This window comes from Carcharodon carcharias, chromosome 4 (assembly GCF_017639515.1).
Source record: "Carcharodon carcharias isolate sCarCar2 chromosome 4, sCarCar2.pri, whole genome shotgun sequence".
Taxonomy (NCBI): Eukaryota; Metazoa; Chordata; class Chondrichthyes; order Lamniformes; family Lamnidae; genus Carcharodon; species Carcharodon carcharias.
In genome coordinates this window covers 49,042,109-49,063,630 of record NC_054470.1, presented here as the reverse complement: position 1 = coordinate 49,063,630, position 21,522 = coordinate 49,042,109, and the positions used below count along the sequence as shown (strand labels likewise).

Below are 21,522 nucleotides of genomic sequence, written 5' to 3'. Positions count from 1 at the left end.
TGACACCGCCCAGGACAAAGCAGCCCACTTGATTGGCACCACATCCACAAACATTCACTCCCTCCACCACTGACGCACAGTAGCAGCAGTATGTACCATCCACAAGATGCACTGCAGGAATTCACCAAGGCTTCTTAGGTAGCACCTTCCAAACCCACGACCACTACTATCTAGAAGGACAAGGGCAGCAGATAGATGGGAAAACCACCATCTAGAAGTTCCCATCCAAATCACTCACCACCCTGACTTGGAAATATATCGTAGTTCCTTCACTGTCACTGGGTCAAAACCCTGGAACTCCCTTCCTAACAGCTTTGTGGGTGTACACACACCCCATGGACTGCAGCATCTCAAGAAGGCAGCTCACCATCTTCTCAAGGGCAACTAGGGATGGGCAATAAATGCTGACCCAGCCAGCGAAGCCCGCATCCCATGAAAGAATAAAGACGAACTCTCGTTCCTAAATTCTTCCAACTTTCTACCACTCACCCATCATCAATATCTACCTCCTTGACTGCACTGTCACCTCACCATAACTTCTGTCCCACTTATTACTTATTCTTGTGCAAAATACCTGATGTGGCTGTGTGTGGAACTCCGCACACATCAGATGAAAATCAGATCACAGCTGATGATTTTCCCTACTTTGGCTCATACATGAATTATGCTTGTTTGTGCTTGTGGGAATATATCCTAATGAAAAATTCATGCCTTCCACAGAGGTGATCAGCCAAAAGTTCCTTGCCTTTTGTACCATTTTTAACGTTATAAATATATGAAAATTGGTATAACCTGTTTACCTTGGTTATGGATTTTCAGTCTAAACTGAAACTTTACATCCATTATATCTAATTGCCTGTGATGTCTGGAAATAGTGATCTAATAAGTTTTTCTTCTGCTTACCACGTTACCCCTTTGTCATTCCCTGTTGAAATGCTGGGTTTGAGTCTGCCTGCAGTTTCTCACTCTGGACACTGAGTGGCTGTGCAGCAATTCTTCCTCCCCAGAATCCTTTCTGGTGGACATCTTGGTAAACATGAGTTTTGAATCTTTTTTGGTACTGTCGTTGTTTTCTTGATCTTGAGCATTTTTAATTTTATCATCATATTCCCCCAGTATCCAAAGCCCAACCTGATATAAGCTTCCCATGGCTTGCCCAGATCTTGCATTCTAGTTGGCTATCTTCCACTGGAGGTGCTCCCTCCTTCGAGTGCACACTGCACTGCCAACTGCTCCTGGTACAGCCCACGCAGTGCACCAACTTGAGAAGGGCTCTCGCGTGGGTTTCCCCTGCAAAAACCGGAACCAGTGGAATTGGCAAGATCATGACATCACACAGCCACACCGGCTGATGTGATGCCCATTTGCCAAATTTTGACTGTGCAGATTCATTCAACAAATTCGCATGTCACTCAGCAAAGACCAAACATTTGGCTGCAGATTGACCCTTTGCCAGTGCTTTGTAAAGTACCAATCAGCAAGTTGCAGGTGAGGTGCTTTTGACTTACTTCTGCAAATGTTGACTTTGTGGAAGCATGTACTTTTAGTTTGGAGTAGGCTTTTGAACGCTGTTGCATATAGTTAGAGGACAGAGGAATACCTGGCCCAGATGTGGGAGCTGTGCTGGCAGTGCCTGTCGATCTGCAACATGTCCAGGAAATAGAGCTGAGGATGTGGAGAGGTGAAGCTCTGCGAGGAGTGAGGAGGCACAGAAGGCTCGACCCACCAAGGACTTTTCAAGAGCATTATTCATGCCTACACCTCACTCGAGCAATCCCTGAGATGATTCATGTTCAATAAGGAGATGGTCACTGAACTGCACCACTCCCTTCAACTTGACCTGGAGCCTAACAACAGGGCAAGGACGCCCCTGTTGATGCCTCAAGGTCATCATTGCCTTCAATTTTTATGCCTCTGGGTCAGCAACAGATGTCGGCAACATTCCCCAGTATTACACCCATTGGAGCATCTGGGGGGTCTCCAAGGCCATATACTTCAGACAAGGGCAGTTCATTAGCTTTTCGTGTACAAAAGACAAAGGGAGTATGGCTTTACCAGGATCATAGGATTCACAAAGTTACAAGCCACTGTCAAATGCATGCATGTGCCTTTGTAAACCTTCCCCCGACCCACCCATGTCAGTGGGGAAGGGTTTAGGAATCTCTAGGACTTCCACTCCATAAATGTGCAGTTGGTGTGCGACCATGCACAATATATTGTCAGCGAATGCCCACTATCGTGACAGCAGCCACAATGCATTCATCTTGCCCCAAGGTTGGCTGCTCCGAGACCAAGCTACCATGTCTGTTTGTGATTGGGAGAGGCAGCCTGGACCCCTTGTTACCTGACAAGCTGTGAGAGAGCAGATTATCAGGTTCCAATTTCAGTGAAACAACTTTCCCATGCCAACGTGGACCCACTGTTGCCCGGCACGTGGGATGCACCATCACAGCATTTCCTTACCCACCATCCAACAATGAAAACTACCAACAGAAATCTTTCTACGACATCTTTATCCAACAATAGATCCAACTATGCAAACAGAAATGAACCATTCACTTTTGGGCATTCTCTTCGTGCTTGCCTTGTGGGTACTTCAGTGCAGTGCCACTCCAGTTGCCTGCAGCATGGCTGGTGGATGGCTGCTGACCTTCATTGGTGGAGTCTGCAGTTGGCCTTGCAGGATGACATTGAGCACCTTTTTGGCCCTTGAGAGCCTGGCTTTGGTTTGCACCACCTCAGCCTGGGTTGCAGTAGTCTGGGCTGGCTAGCTGAGAGGCAGCAACAAGAGCACTGGTGGAGTGGCAGTGCTGGAAGGATGAATGCTGTCACCTTGAGAAAGGAGTGCATGTTTATGCTCCTTGGAGCCACAACCACTCCACCCCTGGGAAGCGTCTCAGCAGTCTGCTGGAGCCCATATTGCTGGACAGCTGTGAGAGCCTGTATGCTTCTTTGAACAATGTAACCTGCAGCCTTGATAGCATTAATCTGAGCCTGCTTGGAAGCAAGCTGGCTTGTGTGGCAACAAGCGACGATCTCTTGACTGCCTTCTGAGTTCCCACTGCAGCACTAAAATGTTGTGTGGCTTCTGCCTTAGCTGCAAAGGAAGCTGAGACAGCAGCCTCAAGGCCCCATCACGTTGGGTCACCTAGTGCTGTCATGAAGTTGGTTGGCCACCACTTCCACATTGCAAAGAATGGTCTCCAAGCTCTGCAGGAAGCCCCATGCCACATTGGAGCCAGACACTTAAGTTCGCCTCGATAGTCAGAGGAGGCTCTGTGACTGGCCTATCAGTGCATTCAGCATCTCTGTGTGCATGCTCTTCAGCATTTCCTGTAGGCTGTCACGTCGAGATGCTCATCTGAGTTACTGCAGCAGAACTGGCCTGCAACCTTTCCCTCTGGTGAGCTGGCACACTAACTACGATCGTAAGATAAGAAATAGGAGTAGAGAAAGCCCTTGGGCCCCTCAAGTCTGCTGCACCTCTCGATTGCTCACTAGGGAAGAGAACTCCAAAGACTCTGAAGAAGAAATTCATTCTCATCTCTGTCTTAAGTGGAAGACCCCTTATTTTGAAATTGCGCCCCCTAGCTCTAGATTCCCCCATTAGGGGAAAGAGCCACCCAACATTTACCCTGTCAAGGCCCCCTCAGAATATTGTATGTTCTTCTAAGCTTTAATGAGTATCGGTCCAACCTGCTCAACCTTTCCTCATAAGACAACCCTTCATCCCAGGAACCAGTCTAATGAACCTCCTTTGAACTGCTTCCAATGCAATTTATCCCTCCTTAAGTAAGGTGACCAAAGCTGTACTTAGTGCTCTAGGTGTGGTCTCACCAGTACTTTGTACAATTGTAGCAAGACTTCCCTACTTTTATACTCTACCTCCCTAGCAATAAAAGCTAACATTCTGTTTGCCTTCCTAATTACTTGCTATACTTGCATGTTAACTTTTTGTGATTCATGAAGCAGGACACCTAGGTTCCTCTGTACCTTAGCATTCTGCAGTCTCTTCCCATTTATATAATATTCTGCTTTTCTGTTCTTCTTGCCAAAATGGATGGCCTCGCGTTCTCCCACATTATAACCCATTTGCCAATTTTTTCTCTACTTGCATCCGCTGGTTCTATCCACCCTGCTTGTTACACCCTCAACAAATTTGTCAAAAACCATTTCCCTTTCACAGAACCATGTTGGCTCTGCCTGATTGTATTATGATTTTCTAAATGTCCTGCTACTATCTCTTTAATAATGGATTCTAGCATTTTCCAAATGATAAGTGTTAGAGTAGCTGGCCTATCGTTTCCTGCTTTCTATCTCCCTCCTTTCTTGAACAGAGGTTTACATTTATGGCTTTCCAATCTGCTGGGACGTTTCCAGAATCATGGGAACTTAAGAAGATTACAGTCAATGCATCCACTGTCTCTCAGCCACTTCTTTTAAGACCTGAGGGTGCAGGCCATCAGGTCCAGAGAACTTGTCAGCTTTAAGCCCCACTAATTTCCATGGAGTTAGTATTACTGTTAACTTGTTCTCCAGTGATGGTGATCATTTTAAGCTCCTTTCTCTTGATTTTCTACTATTCTTGGGATGCTTTTTGTGTCTTCCGCTGTGAAAACTGATACAAAATACTTATTCAAAGTCTGCAATTTCCTTGGTCCCCATTATTAATTCCCCATACTCAACTTCTCAGGCACCGATGCTCACTTTAGTTTCTATTTTCCTTTTTATATATTTTAGAAGCTTTTACTGTCTGTTTTTATGTTTCTTGCTAGTTTTCTCTCATACCCCAATTTCTCCCTTTTTTTAGTCATCCTTTGCTAGTTCCTAAAACTTTCCCAATCTTTTGGCCTACTGCTAATTTTCACAGCATTGTACACCTCTTCTTTCAATTTGATGCTATCCTTGACTTCCTAAGTTAGCCACGGATGGTGCATCCTTCTGGTAGTCTTTCTTTCCAAATGTAATATATCTTTATTGAAAGTTATGAAATATCTCCTTAAATGTCTGCTACTGCTTCTCTACCATCTTCCTGTTTAACCTATTTACCGAGTCCATTTCACCAACTCTGTCTTCGTACCCTTGTAATTGCCTTTATTTAAGTTTAAGATGCCAGTGTCAAATCCTTATTTCTCACTTTCAAATTGAATGTGAAATTTTATCATGTTATTATCGCTCTTGCCGAGAGGACCCTAAACTATGAGGTCTTTATTTAGTCTTGCCTCACTACGTGTTACAAGTCCAAAATAGCCCAGCCCAGCCCCTGGTAGCTTCCAGAACATATTGTTCTAAGAAACTATCCCAAATACACTCTATGAACTCATCTTCCAGGCTACCTTTGCCAAGTTAATTTGTCCAACCAATATGAAGGTTCAAGCTACCCACTATTATTGCAGTAAGTTCTTGAAAGTGCCCATTATTTCTTGATTGAAACTCTGTCCTACTGTGTAGCTACTGTCAGGGGGCCTATAAACGACTCCCACCAGTGACTTCCTTCCTTTGCTATTTCTTATCTCCACCCAAACTGATTCTACATCCTACACCCTTGCCCCCCTGGCCTGGCTGTAGCCCACTTGTGCCCATTGTCTTATCAAGTGCAGATCCTGATTTCAAACTACCCTCTTTAGCTATGCGCAGTGCCACTATCTGAAAGGTTGGCTATGAGTTGAAAACAAGTGACAGTGTTTCCTTATCGCTGGTGTAAGTTTGCTCTCTCCCTCCTGCGTGAGCTGTAACTGGCATCTTGGGTATCTGAAAGCATAAAATCAAAAGGGGAGGGTTGGTTTGAGGAACGGGGTTGGTGAGTAGGAAAGCAGGAGGTCCATGGTCATAGCATCTGCAGCTTTGATTTCATGTTAGATCTCAGGATGAGGGAGAGAAGGGTGTTGAGAAGTTGCATAAGGCAGTACCTTACTGACATCCTTGATTGTATCAGTGCTATGTTGCAGACTCTTGCAATCAGCCCCATGATTTGGAGTACCGTCTCCTCCATCAGGGCGAGTGGACGGAGTCGTAGTGCCCCTTGCACCCCGACACTTCTCTGGTACTTCTAAAGGTTATGGACCACCTTGTCGTGAAGGAAAGATAGGGCATAATGTCAGTGACTGTGCAGCATTTTGTATGGGTGATATGCCTTCAATAGCTGAATAGCTGGAGGTATGTTAGACAGTGAGAGGTGGGTATAAGATTGGCATCATTGGAAGGTGAGTGAGGTGGAGTATATGAATGTTAAGCTTGAGACTTGAGTGAGTGATGGGGATTGTGATGCATTACGCAGTGTGAGTGGCTGGTGCTGTGGTGGGTATTTTGAAGATAAATTTCCTGACCTTGATCACGCATGTGATGTCATTAAACTTCCAGCACTGCTGCCTTGGGGCTAGACTCAGAGCATTTATCTTCCTTGCAACCTGTTCCCATTCCCTTCTGAGACTATGGTATGGGGGCTTCCTGACTCTTTTGGCAACATTGCCTCTCTCCTAGAGTACAACTCTGAGACTAGTGCCTCCAGCACAATGTCACTGAAGCTTGGAATCTTTGCACAGGTGCTCCATTTTCTTCTTGTTGAACCTTCAACTATGTCTTTGTTGAAGCATTCACTTTGCCAGTGTAGCCTTCTAGAAGGGATAGTCAACATTTAAGAGGTGGCAAGTAGCTAGACCATGTGTTATCCTCGCACGCTCTAAAGCATTCAGACAGCCAGCAGCATCTCTCATTGATTGTGAAATTGGCCATTGGTACTGCCCCTGATAAATGCCCAATGCTTCACACATTGATCTTTTGTGTCCAAATGGTGAGAGAGGTCTGAAACCTTGATGACTATGTCTGGCCTGCAATCTATCTGACCAGGCAACATGCTATAACCCTACTGGCAGCCCTGATCCAAAGAGTTTCAGTGAAGGGAATGCAAAACTTTGTCATGGAAACTTAAATTCCCTTCAAAGTGGTATGAGGCACAGATGAGTGTACCGCACAGATGAGTGTACCACACAACTGCCAGGTTAGTAGAAGGTGAATTAGATAGAACTTGATCATTTGTCATCTATCAATTTCTGTGTTTCTTTATTGTTCTTTGCAAGTGTAGATTACTTTGCAAATGCCTGCTGTGGGTAGATTGTACATGAGAATGGTCTTAGCTATGTAATTAATAGCAGGTTTGTACAACTGCCTGTTCTTTCACCACCCTTGCTCCAGTTGTTCCCCTTCTGTCTGCTGAATTTTTCTTTTCCTCTTGTTCCCCAGTTTCCTCCCATCTTCTCCTTTTTCCTCACCTCCCCCAATTGCTGGCCATTGCACTAACCATTTGGACGATAAGCTGATCAACAGATGCCTGTGTGGTCTGCTAGCTGATCTCATTCCAGGCAGGTATGGGGAAGGAAAATGAGTCATGGTTCCCATTTTTGATTCCTTGAAGTAAGTGTGTATGGGCAGCAAATGATGAAAAATAAAAAAAAAAAACGGCCAGTTGAACAAGGTGGAGATAAGACCATAAGACATAGGAGCAGGAATTAGACTATTCGGCCCATATAGTCTGCTCTGCCATTCAATCATGGCTGATAAGTTTCTCAACCCCATTCTCCCGCCTTCTCCCCATAACCTTGGATCCCCTTACCAATCAAGAACCTATTTATCTCGGATGCCAGTATTTGGGAAATAGTATTTTCAGGAGTGAATGTGTTGAGTAAAGGGAGAAGGGAGCAAGAAATCAAAATATATGACAAAGTGTTTAACTGTGCAAGTTTGAGTTACAAATCTATTAGAAAGTTGTTTTATTGGGATCCTGATAAAAACTGTAATGTGAAAGAAGCTATTTCCTAATACTTGATTCTACTGAAAGGGTGTGTGGGCTTGTTTCGTTTGGTAACAGTACACAGTCTTTTCATAGAAGAAATATTTTCAAAGGTACATTGACAGTTCCTTTATTTATTTGAAAAGCAATTGTTAAATACACATGTAGACTAGACGAAGTTGTTTCATAAAATGCATAGACCAGGTTGAAAAAGTGACACATTGACAGAATTACAGAAAACTGCGGCATTTCAATTATGGCTCGAAATACCTAAGCTTTTGTTTTCTTCTCATTTGGGGATGAAAATTTGGCAAGTTGTCCACCCCTGTAACTCCGGCTGCTTGACCTCTGCCAGTTACCTACCGTTTAAATAGTTTTGATGTCACTACAAGTGATGACATATCGGTAATGGGTAGCAATTGGAATGTGTCATGCTTCACGGACTGGGCCCATCACAACTGAAGCTGGGAGAGCTGCTGTGTGGTCAGCCAGTTAAATTGAAACTGAAGTGGTAATTGAAATCAGGGCCTATCACGGAAATGGGATTGTCACCTAGTGATCTAAAATATTAATTTCCTAATCATGGACAAATGATTGGACAAGCGCAAATGACAGCTTTTGACTCCAAGGGCCTGACATTTAGGCCAAAGCCACAGTTCTTTTGTGATTTGGCTTTAAAAACTTGGCAACATTCAATTGAAAGGAATTAATGAACAGGGAATTATATAAAGAAGGTCAGGGAAAGGATTTTTTTATTTTCTGTATTGATATTGTACAAGTTGCTTTTGATTATTTACAGTGGAAAAAGGCACGAATTGAATTACCACTTGAATTGCTACATAATAGAAAGTCAATGAGGTTATATTCAAGGGTCAAATGACTGGGGAAAGTTCCTGTCATTATAGTTTGCTGATCTTGCCAGAAAGCATTCCTCAAAAATATGTTAGCCTAATGTTATCAATTCATAATTTTCTCCTGTGCTGGTTAGATAACCTAAAAGCAAAGTGTATAACCTGATTCTACACACTTTTGCTACTCCTGCTATTTTATAAAAGTTCTTTTTTGTTTTCTTGTAAAAATAAATTTTCCACCCTGCAATAACACTGCTGTTGTACAGTATTTTTGACATGGGGTGTGGCACCATAATCTTTCATACCCCTGTTGCTGTTATCACTTGCAAAATAAATATTTTGAATGAGGTGGCTCATTCATTTGTGTTCTGTCATTTAGACAGTAAAATAACTGTCTGTCCCATCAGTCCCCAGTCAGTGAAACTTTTGTCACTGTCAAAGAGTGCTCAGTATACCTGTTTCTTCCCACCTCACTAATCCATTCCACGTCATTGGAAGCTGTTTCAATGGACTTGTTGAGCTGAACAGTCTGTTTCTGTGCTGTAAAGTTTTGCAATACAACTTGAGTTTTGCTGAAAAAAGAGACACGCTGTCAAAGCTTTTCGTCTTGCACTCATCAGGACAGAAGCAAGAATACCAACATTTATATTGCATGAGAAAAGGATGCTGATTGGTTGGCAAGTCGACACTGCTTGGTCGAGGCGTTGCCATAGAGAATGCACCAGGCAACATGTCCAGCCATTGCTTCTTTTTTTGCATTAAACAAAAGCATGGGGGACAGTTGTTCCCTGGGGCATTCTCCATGGCAATGCCTCAACCAATCAGAGTCAACTTTCTAACTAATCAACACCCTTTTCTCATGCAGTGTAAATTTTTGTTATTTGTTCTTGGGATGTGAGATTTGCTGACAAAGGCCAGTATTTATTGCCGATCCCTCATTTCCTTTGAGAATGGGTAAGGTCTTTGATATTAGCTGCGAAGAGATGAGGGGTGATGGACCCTGGGAACATACTTTTCTCTTGTTTTCCTCCCTTTTTTGTTGTATAAGTGCTGCCCTCTACTTGGCACATCAACACAATGCCACTGCTGAGATTGTTAACTCAAACTGTGGGGGATTATAGGTCCTCCTCTGCAGTATGAATGCTATCATTCCACAAGTAGTGATACGTCTTTGTGTTCTCTCTTATTAATTTTCTGTTAGTGGGAATCATGAGAAGGGATAAGATTGGCTGCACGTTCTATATTGTATTGAAAGCTGATTGGCTGTCTCCTGGAAAGTCCTCCAAGTGGAGATTGAATAACTTTTCTTTCATAACCATATGTATTTTCCCTATTCCCTCCTTTCACATTGAGGCATGTTATTATAGTGGTCTGAACAAAAGGCTAGGTAGGAATTGTTCCAGGCCTATGCTTGCTATCACAACCCTGGGTGGGGGAATAGTATAAAATCATTGAAATATTCCCCAGGTTAATCAGCTTCTAAAAGATAAAGGTGTGTTAATGTTTTTGAACGTGACCCTCGATCAGAACTGCTATGGTAAAAGGCCCTTCCCGTGACCTTACAAGTTATGATGAAGGATCTTACCCAAAACATTTATCTGTTTTGCTCTTTTTAGATGTATATTTCAGAAACTTGGAATGTGAAGAATTGAGAGTGTGAACCTGCTTCCTATCACTCCGTGGTGGGTTTAAGTCCTCACCCTTCCATCCTGTTTTTGTTCATATTTCCCTGCACTGCTGGCAGCTGAGAATGCAGTTAGGTAATCTCCTTCCGGGCCTCAGCCAAAAGCACCGTGGTGACTCATTCTGCAGGTTTATAGGAAAACTTACAGATGATACAGTTTTTGGTGTCTCTCGCTGATAATACTATATTTAATGTAGAGGAACTAGTCAATGATGTCTGCACACAGAGTTAATAAGTTACTTTGCGTTTCCTACAGCACTTGACAGAAGAGAAACCTGGAAATCTGGTTAATGAAGCAGCCAGGTATTTACTTCTTTTAAATAACAGCTTTTTAGAGGCTTGCACCAAAATTCTTAGAAAGGAGATTATAAATATAAATATATATTGTTTAAAAAAACTCTTTTAAGAAAGCATGGTATGCTGGGAATATTTTTGAATTTGATTTGGTAAAAGATTGCTCAAGGAATGTTTTTATTTACATTCGTGTTTAAAATATTTCGCTTAACAATGGCAACTAATTTTTCTTCCATCTCTCACTCCAAATAGAAAATCTGTCAGTGGAATATCCTGGAAATGTACATAGAGCAGTGAATTTCATAGATAATGTTAGTTTCCTGATGTTTTTGGGATGTTGATGAATCTATGTTGTTCTATTGTATTTAGGCAAATTGCCCTTGGAGATCTTATTGTCATTAACAAAACAGACCTGGTTCAACATGAGGAGCTGGAAAATTTGAAAACTGCTATAAGGTAAGGATGTTTTGCTTGTATGTAATAACAGATCTTGAAATTTTAAATATGTTTTCATTCAAAAAAGAAAAGAATGACTCATAAATTTAAAAGGAAGTGTGATGTCAACAAAATCCTTTTTGCAATTCCACCAAACACGTCTTCCCCTCACCCCTGTCAGCATTCCAGAGGGACCGTTCCCTCCGGGACATCCTGGTCCGCACCTGCATCAACCCCAACATCTCATCCTCTTCTCACGACCCCTTCCCAAGGCACTTTCCCATGCAATCGCAGAAGGTGCAACACCTGCCCCATTACCTTCTCCCTCCTCACCATCCAAGGGCCCAAATACTCCTTTCTGCAGCGCTTCACTTGCACCCCCTTCAATTTGGTCTACTGCATTTGCTGCTTCCAATGCGGTTTCCTCTACGTTTGGGAGACCAAACGCAGACTGGGTGACCACTTTGCGGAACAACTTCAGTCTGTTCGCAAGCATGACCCAGACCATATGTCACTTGCCATTCCAATACACCATCCTGTCATCATATCCACATGTCTGTCCTTAGCCTGCTGCAATGCTCCAGAGAAGCCCAACCCAAACTGGGGGAACAGCACTTCATCTTCTGAATAGGCACCTAACAGCCTTCCAGACTTCGTTGAGTTCAACAACTTCAGACCATGAACTCTCTCCACCATTTTTAAAAATCCTTAAAAGTTTTTTTTAAACTCACATTTTAAAATTCATTTATTCATTGTTTTATCTCCTTTTTAAAATCCCTTTTTCTATCCTTTTTCCCCAACCACTGCCCCTTCCCCCACTAGGGCCATCTGTCACTTATTCTATGTTGTTCTTTCCAGAGTGCTTACCTTTGCCCTGCCATTATCACATTCTGCCTTCTTACCTTTGCCACTATCAGCACCTTCTTCAGCCCTTAGCACTACCATTAACATTCCCCTTGTCTTGTGTCCATGACATCTTTGTTAATTTCTCCTTATCCTATCGCTGACCTTCTCTCCTGCTTCACCTGCTCCATCCCCCATTAAGCAGTACAGATCTCATCACTGTGAAGTGACACTCATTAGCTCCGAAGAAGTGTCATATGGACTCGAAACGTTAACTCTGTTTCTCTCTCCACAGATGCTGTCAGACCTGCTGAGTTTTTTCAGCATTTTCTGCTTTTATTTCAGATTTCCAGCATCTGCAGTATTTTGCTTTTATCTTTTTGCAACCAAATTTTGTTCAAATATCTGAAAGTAATGCAAGATGTCATTCAGTCTACACCAGTTTGTTTCCCTACTTCTTGGTAATCTTACCTTCACCTGATTGATGAGCGCACCCTTTTTCTGGCTAATGAGAATGAACCACAACAATTTCTGGCTCATCCTTGGCTAAGTTGTGCTTGTTACACATTGTTTTTGAGACTACCATTCCTTGCAAGTCGTTCTTTATCTAGTCACCAGTTTTTTGCTAATTGGGTTGCAAAATGGGTAATCACGGATTGGCAGCCTGTTTTAATGTTCCATTTCTTTCTTGTGTCATTTAGGGTTACAAGATTTTGTACAGTGGTTGTGTTATTTATATAAAAAAATCATTATCTTTCAAGATTGAGGGTTAAAGCACAATGATTTGCATTTGGTTTAATTACACTGCCTATTTAGTTTTCGTTGATATGTGCCAGTCTTATCATCGCATCAGTCAACACAAGCACCAGAGTCAAGTAGAAAAATGACTTATGACACACAAGTTAGTGCAGATGGAAACTGCACCAGAAAAATAAATGGAAAATTATTTATTGTTGGAGAAAATGGAATTTGTACTGTTGGGCAGGAAAACAAACCTTGGAAGTGTCCTTGCTAATGTGCCATCTTAGCATTTGCATTGCCCACAACAGCCATACTTTGGCCCCTGAAAGTAAGATCAGTGGTTTGGCATCAAATTAAAAGCAACTTAGAATAATAGCTTTATCTTGACTGGGAGCTGTGTTGATACTGCCCAATCTCATTTCGCTTGAGATCCTATTTCCCCATTGTCTCCGAGACAACAAAACAAAATCAGGTTTTTAAATTCATATTTTTCCTGCTAAATACATTCAGTAGTGTTTTCAGAGTGTGATAATGTGAGCATTCATATTTCAGGTCAATAAATGGACTTGCTAAGTTAATTGAAACACAAAGATCAAGGTAAGCAAATAATGTTTTTTAATCTACTAAAATGGTGTGTTTAAATTTAATTCAGTTAGCGACAGTGTTGTGAGATGTGGTTTAGAATTCAGACACTGCATCTATCTAGAATGATATCCCTTGTATTTCATTCCAACTTGAGGCAACAGGACTCATAAATTAACATACCAGCAAACATTCACATATTAGGCATTGGAATGGTCCATCTACTTGAGTTCAGCAGGGATTAGTTTGAAAGAACCTACCTCTGGGGGAATAGCCTTACTTTTTAAACCCTGGACTGGGAGAAAGTCAAAGGTCAAGCTGTCAATCAAGGAAGCAAAAAAAAATACGTAATGAAGAGATCTGAGGGAGTCATGAAATGGGCAGTCTGTTTTAAGATAAAGCCACTCAGATCCAAAAACAACAATATGTTCTTATATAGAACCTTTGACATAATAAAATATCCTAAAATGCTTCACAGGAGCATTTTCTACAGCTCATTATCTGAAAAGGAAAACGTTGCAGGGTTATGTGGGAAAGGTGGGTGAGTGTCACAAGGTGAATTGCTTTTGCAGAGAGCCAACATGGACATAATGGGCCAAATGACCTCCTTCTGTGCTGTAACCATTCTATGATTAGAAAACAAAGTATGACACTGAGCCACAAGAGGAAATATCAGAGTAGATGACCAAAAGCTTGATCAAAGAGTTAGGTTTTAAGGAGTTTCTTAAAGGAGGAAAGAGAGATGGAGGGGCAGTGAGATTTAGGGAAGGAGTCCCAGAACTTAGGACCTTGGCAGCTGAAGGCATGGCCATCACTGATGGAACAGTTAAAACTGGAGATGCTCAGGAGGCCAGAATTAAAGGAATGCAGATATCTCAGAGGGTGAAGAGGCTAAAGGAGATGACAGAGATGGGGAGGGGCGAGGCCCCAAAGATGAAAATAAAGATGAGAATTTTAAAATTGAAGCATTGCTCAACTGGGAGCCAATGTAGGTTAGTGAGCACAAGTGTGATAGGTGAATAGGACTTGAGTGCGAGGATAGAACAGGAGAGGCCTGCCAAAAGTGCATTGAAATAGTCAAGTCTAGAGGTCTAGAGGTGATGAAGGCATGGATGAGGGTTTCAGCAGCAGATGAGTTGAGGTAGAGGCAAAGTTGGATGATATCATGGAGTTACAGGTAGGCTATCTTATGCAGAAATGTGGTCGGAAGTTCATCCCTGGGTCAAATATAACGTTGAGGTTGTGAATAGTCTCTTTCAGTTTTGGTCGGTTCCCAGTGAGAGGGTTGGAATCAGCGGTCGGGAAATGGAGTTTGTTTACTGAAGAAACCTTGGTCCAGAAGTTACATGTGGTATGTGTCAGTATTTTCTACACCATGAGGTTTACCGAGTCAAGTTGAAGAAAGATGAGATTTACCAGAAACGTTCCTGTGTATTTAAGCTGGTACAATAAACTGGTTTATTGGTTAGCAGTGGATAAATGCAATGTAATTCTAGATGAACCATGCAGGGTTCCCAGCTTTACGTTGCAGGAAGGGAGAGGAACCTGTCCATTCAAGTTCACATATGTTGCGAGTACAGAAGGAAGGCAAAATTGGGTGTTAGGATGTACAGCTAGGACAGTTAAATGCAAAATTAGCAATAACATGACTTTGTTCAAGGCATGGTATTACTTCATCTAGAATCAAATATGCTTTTGGTGCTATCTGAAGAAGAGTAGGGTCTTCTGGTGGCCTGATCAATATTTATCCCTCAACTTCACCTTGCTGTGTGGCCTTGCCTTGCAAAAATTGGCTGTCTCATTTGGTTACAAAACAACAGAGGCTGCACTTCAAAGCTTATTAATTCACTTTGGGATGGCCATTAAACATGAAATTGGAAGTTCCTCCTTTCTTTAAAAACCATACAGTTGCCCATTTTATATCCTTAGAATGGTGAACAACATAGTTCTCTAAGACGAAGAATATGGGATAATGTGTGTACCAGATTACTTTAGCTGGTGTTGACAATGGGTGCACCTAAGAGTTGCTAACCCTCCAGGGTTGTCCTTGGATCTCCAGGAATTAAAGATCAACCTCTTGGCTACTGCTGTAGGTAACCCAGGAGAAAAAATGTTTTTTTTTTCCATTTTCTTTGAATACTTTCATTTATTAGTTATAAAAATATTGGATAGGTGGAAAAAGCCTGTTTTATTGCCTTTCATGTGATGAAACCTCCAAGCATACACCCAACTGGAATTGGCAACCTTTGGTGCACTGACTACTTGAACTAGCAGATTGCCAGTTTTGGGTTCTGCTTGTAGCAGGTTGTTCCCTCTAGAGGCACTGCATAGAAATGGTAAAATCATTCACAATATTTACAAGCATCTTTGGCATTATGATCCATAATTTTCTTGTTGGAATGCAGAACTCTTACCAATCATGTTACTGATTTTTTGTTTTAATTATTTGGAGAAGGAATGAAGAGGTCGACAATTGATGCATTTTCACATAGGTTCAATACGTAAGACTAAAATGCAGCCATATGCAGTAGTAGAATCAATTATTTCCTTTCTCTTTGATGCAAGGGTCTAACTCTAAACCAAAACTTATCCCTAGACTGGGAATGATACCTTTCCACACTTTCTGCCACATTTGTATTCACTAAGAATGTGCTGTACTCTTCACTAAGAGGTTTTTTTGTAAATTGACTGTCTGTGTGGGTATAGCATCATTGCTTACAATCTATATTAATAACTTGAATGAAGGGACTAAATGTATTGTAGCAAAATTTGCTGACAATACAAAGATAGGTAGGAAAGCAAGTTGTGAGGAGAACACAGTCTGCAAAGGGATATAGATAGGTTAAGTGAGTGGAAAGAAAATTGGCAGATGGTGTATAATGTGGGAAAATGTCAGGTTGTTCATTTTGGTAGGAAGATTTGAATAGCAGAATATTATTTAAATGGAGAGAACTATAGAATTCTACAGTGCTTAGGGATCTGGGAGTCCATATCCAGAAGTCACATAAGGTTAGCATGCAAGTACAGTGAGTAATTAAGGAGGCAAATGGAATGCTAGTCTTTATTGCATGAGGAGGTAGAGTTAAAAGTAGGGAAGTTTTGCTGCAACTGTACAGGGCATTAATCAGACCATAATCTTGAATACTTTGTCAGTTTTGGCTTCTTTATTTAATGAGGGATATACTTGCATTGAAGCAATTCAGAGAAGGCTCACTGGACTGATTCCTGGGATGAAGGGTTGTCTTATGAGGAAAGGACTTCGGATGAATGAGCGGTGACCTTATTGAAACATAAGATTTTGAGGGGGCTTGACAGCATAGATGCTGAGGAGATGTTTTCTAGCATTGAGGAATCAGTTTGAGGAGGGATGAAGGTTTGAATTCATGAGTTAAATGCCATTACAGCACTGCTTGTGGGCCAGGACATACAGGAGTGTTTCTTCCAGCCCTAACAGGGCAGATGGTGGCATTGTGATGTCACGGGACTAGTAATCCAGAGACCCAGGCTAATGCCCTGGTTAAAATCCCACCAAGGCATCTGGTGGAATTTAAAGTTAGTTAGTAAATTTTGAATTATAAAGCTATTCTCACTAATCATGACCACATCTACTATCATCAATTGTTATAAAAACCCACCTGGCTTGCTAATGCCTTTTATGGAAAGAAATCTGCCATCTTACCTGGTCTGGTCTACATGTGACTCCAGATCCAGTGCAATGTGATTGACACTTAACTCTGCACTGCACTCAACTGAAGGCAATTAGGGATGGGCAACAAATGTTGGCCTTGCCAGCGAAGTCCACATTTCATGAAAGAATAAAGAAAAAAGAAAAAAGAAAAAAAAACAAGCTACCCAGTAAACATGCCACACTAGTGCCCAAGCAATAACCATCTCCAACAAGAGAGAATCTAATCATCTCCCCATTCAATGGCATTACCATCGCTGAATCCTCCACTGTCAACATCCTGGGGAATTACCATTGACCAGAAACTGAACTGGACCAGCCATATAAATACTGTGGCTACAAAAGCAAGTGAGAGGCTAGGAATCCTGTGGCGAGTAAGTCACCACCTGACTCCCAAAGCCTGTCCACCATCTACAAGGCACAAATCAGTAATGTATATGGAATACTCGCCACTTGCCTGGATGAGTACAACTCCAGCAACACTCATGAAGCTTGAAATCATCCAGGGCAAAGCAGCCTATATGATCAGCACCCCATCCACCACCTTAAACATTCACTCCCTCCACCACCAATGCACCATGGCAGCAGCAGGGCCTGGGAGGAGGGGATGAACATGGTGTTAATCACCGGGCCCTGTGCCTTCGGGGGGACTGGGCTTGGGTAGCACCAACCCCTTTCGTAAGTGGCCACCTCATGCCTCAATGTGCTCGCAAACAAGCGTGCGGTGGGTGCTGTGCTCCAGGACAGAGTTCCAGTGCTCAAGATCCAGTTGTCCTGTAGTGAGTGCCTGAGTCCATGTGGCCATTTGTTTTGGCAGCCAGGGTAAATTCTGGGTGATGATATCCTTGTCTGCCCTTGGCCGCACTCTTGCCCTCCCGCACATGTGCCGGCCCACTGAAGAACTCAATGAACTATTTTCAGAACATACTCTTACCCCACCCTGGGCAATTGCAATGTCTTCACCTGTGTTTCATGGAGTGAAGATATGGGTAAGTCTTGTGAATTTTTAAGTTTATTCCTCTCTTATACAATTTTCTCTCACTACGATGGTTTTAAAATGTTCTAGTTGTTTTGTTCATGGTTACGTATAATTAGAGAACCACTACCGTTGTAGCAAGCTCTTGATGCTCTCACTTTATTACTTTGATTAATTGCTGGTTGTCTATTATCTTAATTACTGTCATAAGTCATGTTAATAATACCTTTACAATGAATTTCTTCATTCGATCTTTGTGTTTCTTAATTACTAGCTTTCTATGTAATTGATAAAATCATATTCTCTGTTTTGACTACTAAAGTCAAATACCATCCGTGTGATATACATGGAATGCTCTTAGCAACTATATTTCCAGTTCAATTATCTAATTATTTTCTAAATTACTTTTTCATTTGAACTGGCCGTTTGCACAGTATTTCAAAACAAAGTAAAACCAAAATCAAAAATAACTTGCCCCTTGGTGGGGTGTGGTCCTGGGTTGGGCCCCACCCTAATTGGGCATCTGCCTCTCGATGGTGCGGCAGGAGAGTGAGTGAGAGTAAGGGATTCCGATGAGCCAGACGCGTGTGCACACAAACTTATAGACACACACAGCGCTTGTTGTTGACAATCCCCCTTCTCCTCCTTCCTTCCCAAAAACCTATCTGCAAACTGAGCTAGGAGAGGAGGAAAACCAGGGCTGAAAGGCAACCCGATCCTGACCTCCATTTTCATATGAATTCTGCTGAGGCCAGCTCGGAGTGTGCACTACCAGAGGCGAATGCATGTCAGTGTACTCAACTCCTTACATTGGCCCAGGCCTCCTCCCCTTCCCTGGTGACCAGGACTTGGGGCCGAGTCTGTCTCTCTCTAGCTTTGCATCTTAAGTTAAAAGGCAAAAAAGGTTTTATTAGTTAGCGCTGCTGCTTGGCACTTTTTAAAAAGTCATTTTTAGTAATTACTCTTTTTTTAAAGTTATCAATTTATTGCTTTGACAGTTTTTTTTTACTCAGCAAATGGTCTTTGTTTTCTTCATACTTTAACTTTTTTTTTGAAATTCATGTTTAGTGTTGTGCCAAACCAGATCTCAGGCAGCTGCTGCTGGGTTTCATGCTGAAGGGGAATGAAAGGCTTGCAAGAAGTCTGAATATTTTTTTGGAGGGCTGGCAAAATGGATTATTTTAGCTCCAGTAGCCACAGGCCAATAGTCAGCATGCCTGGCGGCATCTGTGCAGAGAGAAGCAGAGGTCAGTGACCTTTTGTCAGAACTAGTGCATTTCGTGGACGTGAAGCATTGAAGCTATTTCTCTCTCCACTGCCTGACCTGCTGAGTATTTCCAGCATTTTCTGTTTGTATTTCAGATTTGCAGCATCTGTGGTACTTTGCTGTCCTATTATGTGCTCCATGCTAGACATTTGTAAGTGTGATTAGTTTCAATTTAACATAAGGAAATATTTATCACTCAATGCAAGGTGTAATTTTTCTGTTAACAATGCCCACTTGTGTGGATAGAAATAGCACATGATTGCAGGTGAATAGATTTGTGCTAATTTACTGGGAAGGTTTTGCCATTTTTAAAGTTGGAAGTGAAATCAGGAGTCATGTGCCAATAGAATATGTCATTGTTAGTTCAAGATATTCTCATTTGTATGTGGAATTGATGTTTGCTTGTGAGGTTCAAGTCTTCTGGATGGTGCTGTCTGGATATTGCATAGGGGCAGATTGCACAATATCAGCACCCAAGTTATGTGTAATTGTCTGACAAAGCAGTGGTTGTAAAGTGTATAATACCAAAACCTGAGTTTTCAATGGGCTTTATCCATAGAGGAATTGAACATAAAAACAAGAAGTTTTGCTAAATTTAAAGCAGTTCGACCTCACTGTGCCTATGGTTCTCAATTCTGGGCAGCTGAAGGATGTGAGGGGATGCGATGCTGGATAAGGGGCCCAGAACCAGGAGAAGCACCAGGGCCCATGATTTCTCTCCCTGGTCCTGGGCAACAGTGTGTACCATCTACAAAATGCACTGCAGCAACTCATCAAGGCTCCTTTGGCAGCACTTTGCAAACCTGTGACTTCTATCACCTAGAAGGACAAGGGCAGCAGATGCATGGGAACACCAGCACCTGCAAATTCCACTCAAAGCCACTCACCATCCTGACCTGAAACGATATTGTTGTCCCTTCATTGTTGCTTGTCAAAATCCTGGAAACCCCTTCTTAACGTCACTGTGGATGTACCTACACCACATGAACTTCAGTTCAAGAAGGCAGCTCACCGTCACCTGAAGGACAATTAGGGATGGGCAACAGATGTTGTCCTAGCCAGCGATACCCACATCCCTTGAGAGGATAACGTAAAAGCCTCTACCCTCTGTGATCTGTCTCTTTCTCAACCTCTTTTCACCTCACTCTTCCCGCCCCAACCTTGCCCTAACCCTGCTGGCCACCATTGAACACCCCTGTGACTATGTCCTCCATAATCGCTTGGGATCTCTCTCTCTCCACCAATCCCAATCCCTTTCACTCTGCTCATGCACCTGCCTGTTGTTGTAGGTTTTGACATTGTGAAGCAGGCTTCCTGTCTCAATCAGGCTGACTGTAGGCAGGAACCAAATATAAAAATGTTTACAGGAGCCCTGTAGTTAAAAACAGTAAGGTGTTTCTGAAATTTGTTCTTTAGGGTTTCCTGACCTCACAACAGCATCCCCGCACGGAACTTACCTCAATGCTAAAATCCAGGTCATGGATTTTGGAATAATGCTTTTTTCCTGATCTGAACTTAGTGCCATGTTGTTAACATTTTATCAAACTCTCAATCTCACTGGTGTGAAGTAAAAATGTTGGCAGTGAGTGTGACTAAGACATCTGCAAGTGTGAGTTATTTTGGAATAGTACAACACACAAGTTAAAGTCCTGGGGCTAACCTTTCCGTGTGAGTGTTTGTTATTGGTTCATGGTAAATAAGTAATGACTTGGACTTTTTTTAAGCAAAACTGAGAGATTGCCTGTAAACAAGGTCCCAAAAATGTAGGTATGTCACAAGTTTTAATGTTGATTGATTAATATATTGGCCAGATTTTCAGCAGTATGGCTATTACGGTGCTTTAATAGATATTAATAGATATTAGATATTAGATATATAATATATATTAATATATATTAATAGATATTATTTAATAGATATTAGAACAACCACTTGTCTGGCTAATTTGTATTTTTCTCTAGAAATTTAGAAACGGAAGCTTGGAAGTTTACTCTGCTGACCTTTTACTTCATTAATTCAGTAGATTAATAAACTCCATGTTGCCCATGTTTTGGACTCTATGATGGATGCACACTAAACTATATTTGAGGGTAACAGTACGTTTATTGTTTGAAAAGATTAGTACTGCATTTTCAAGTCATTTTGAAATTTAATCCAGAAAACTGCAGTCTATATTAATTTGAGACAGATTTGAGCTAAATAGGCATGAGTGCTGACATTTTGGTCAACTCTTGCGTAGATGTGTGCTGTAATCTGTGATGGCAGCAAGCCAATGTTGAGAAGTGCACCTAAGTACTTTAGGTGAGAACCAGGCTTTCCATGGTATAATAACCGGCCCTCTCTGTTTTTGCTCTAACACAAGAAATTGTCTTTTGAGA

General features: G+C 41.9%; 1 protein-coding gene across 11 annotated transcripts in view; it reads left to right on the top strand.

The window, feature by feature from the left end:
- cbwd (COBW domain containing) overlaps positions 1-21,522 on the top strand; it is a 90,565-nt gene that overhangs the window by 50,491 nt on the left and 18,552 nt on the right. For 9 of the 11 annotated variants that reach the window (XM_041186627.1, XM_041186629.1, XM_041186622.1 and 6 more), the window contains 3 exons: positions 10,578-10,624; positions 10,985-11,071; positions 13,187-13,231. In XM_041186627.1, coding sequence (XP_041042561.1) covers positions 10,578-10,624; positions 10,985-11,071; positions 13,187-13,231 — 179 coding nt within the window. The remainder of the gene's footprint in view (positions 1-10,577; positions 10,625-10,984; positions 11,072-13,186; positions 13,232-21,522) is intronic. The other 2 variants (XM_041186628.1, XM_041186631.1) reach the window with 1 other exon arrangement.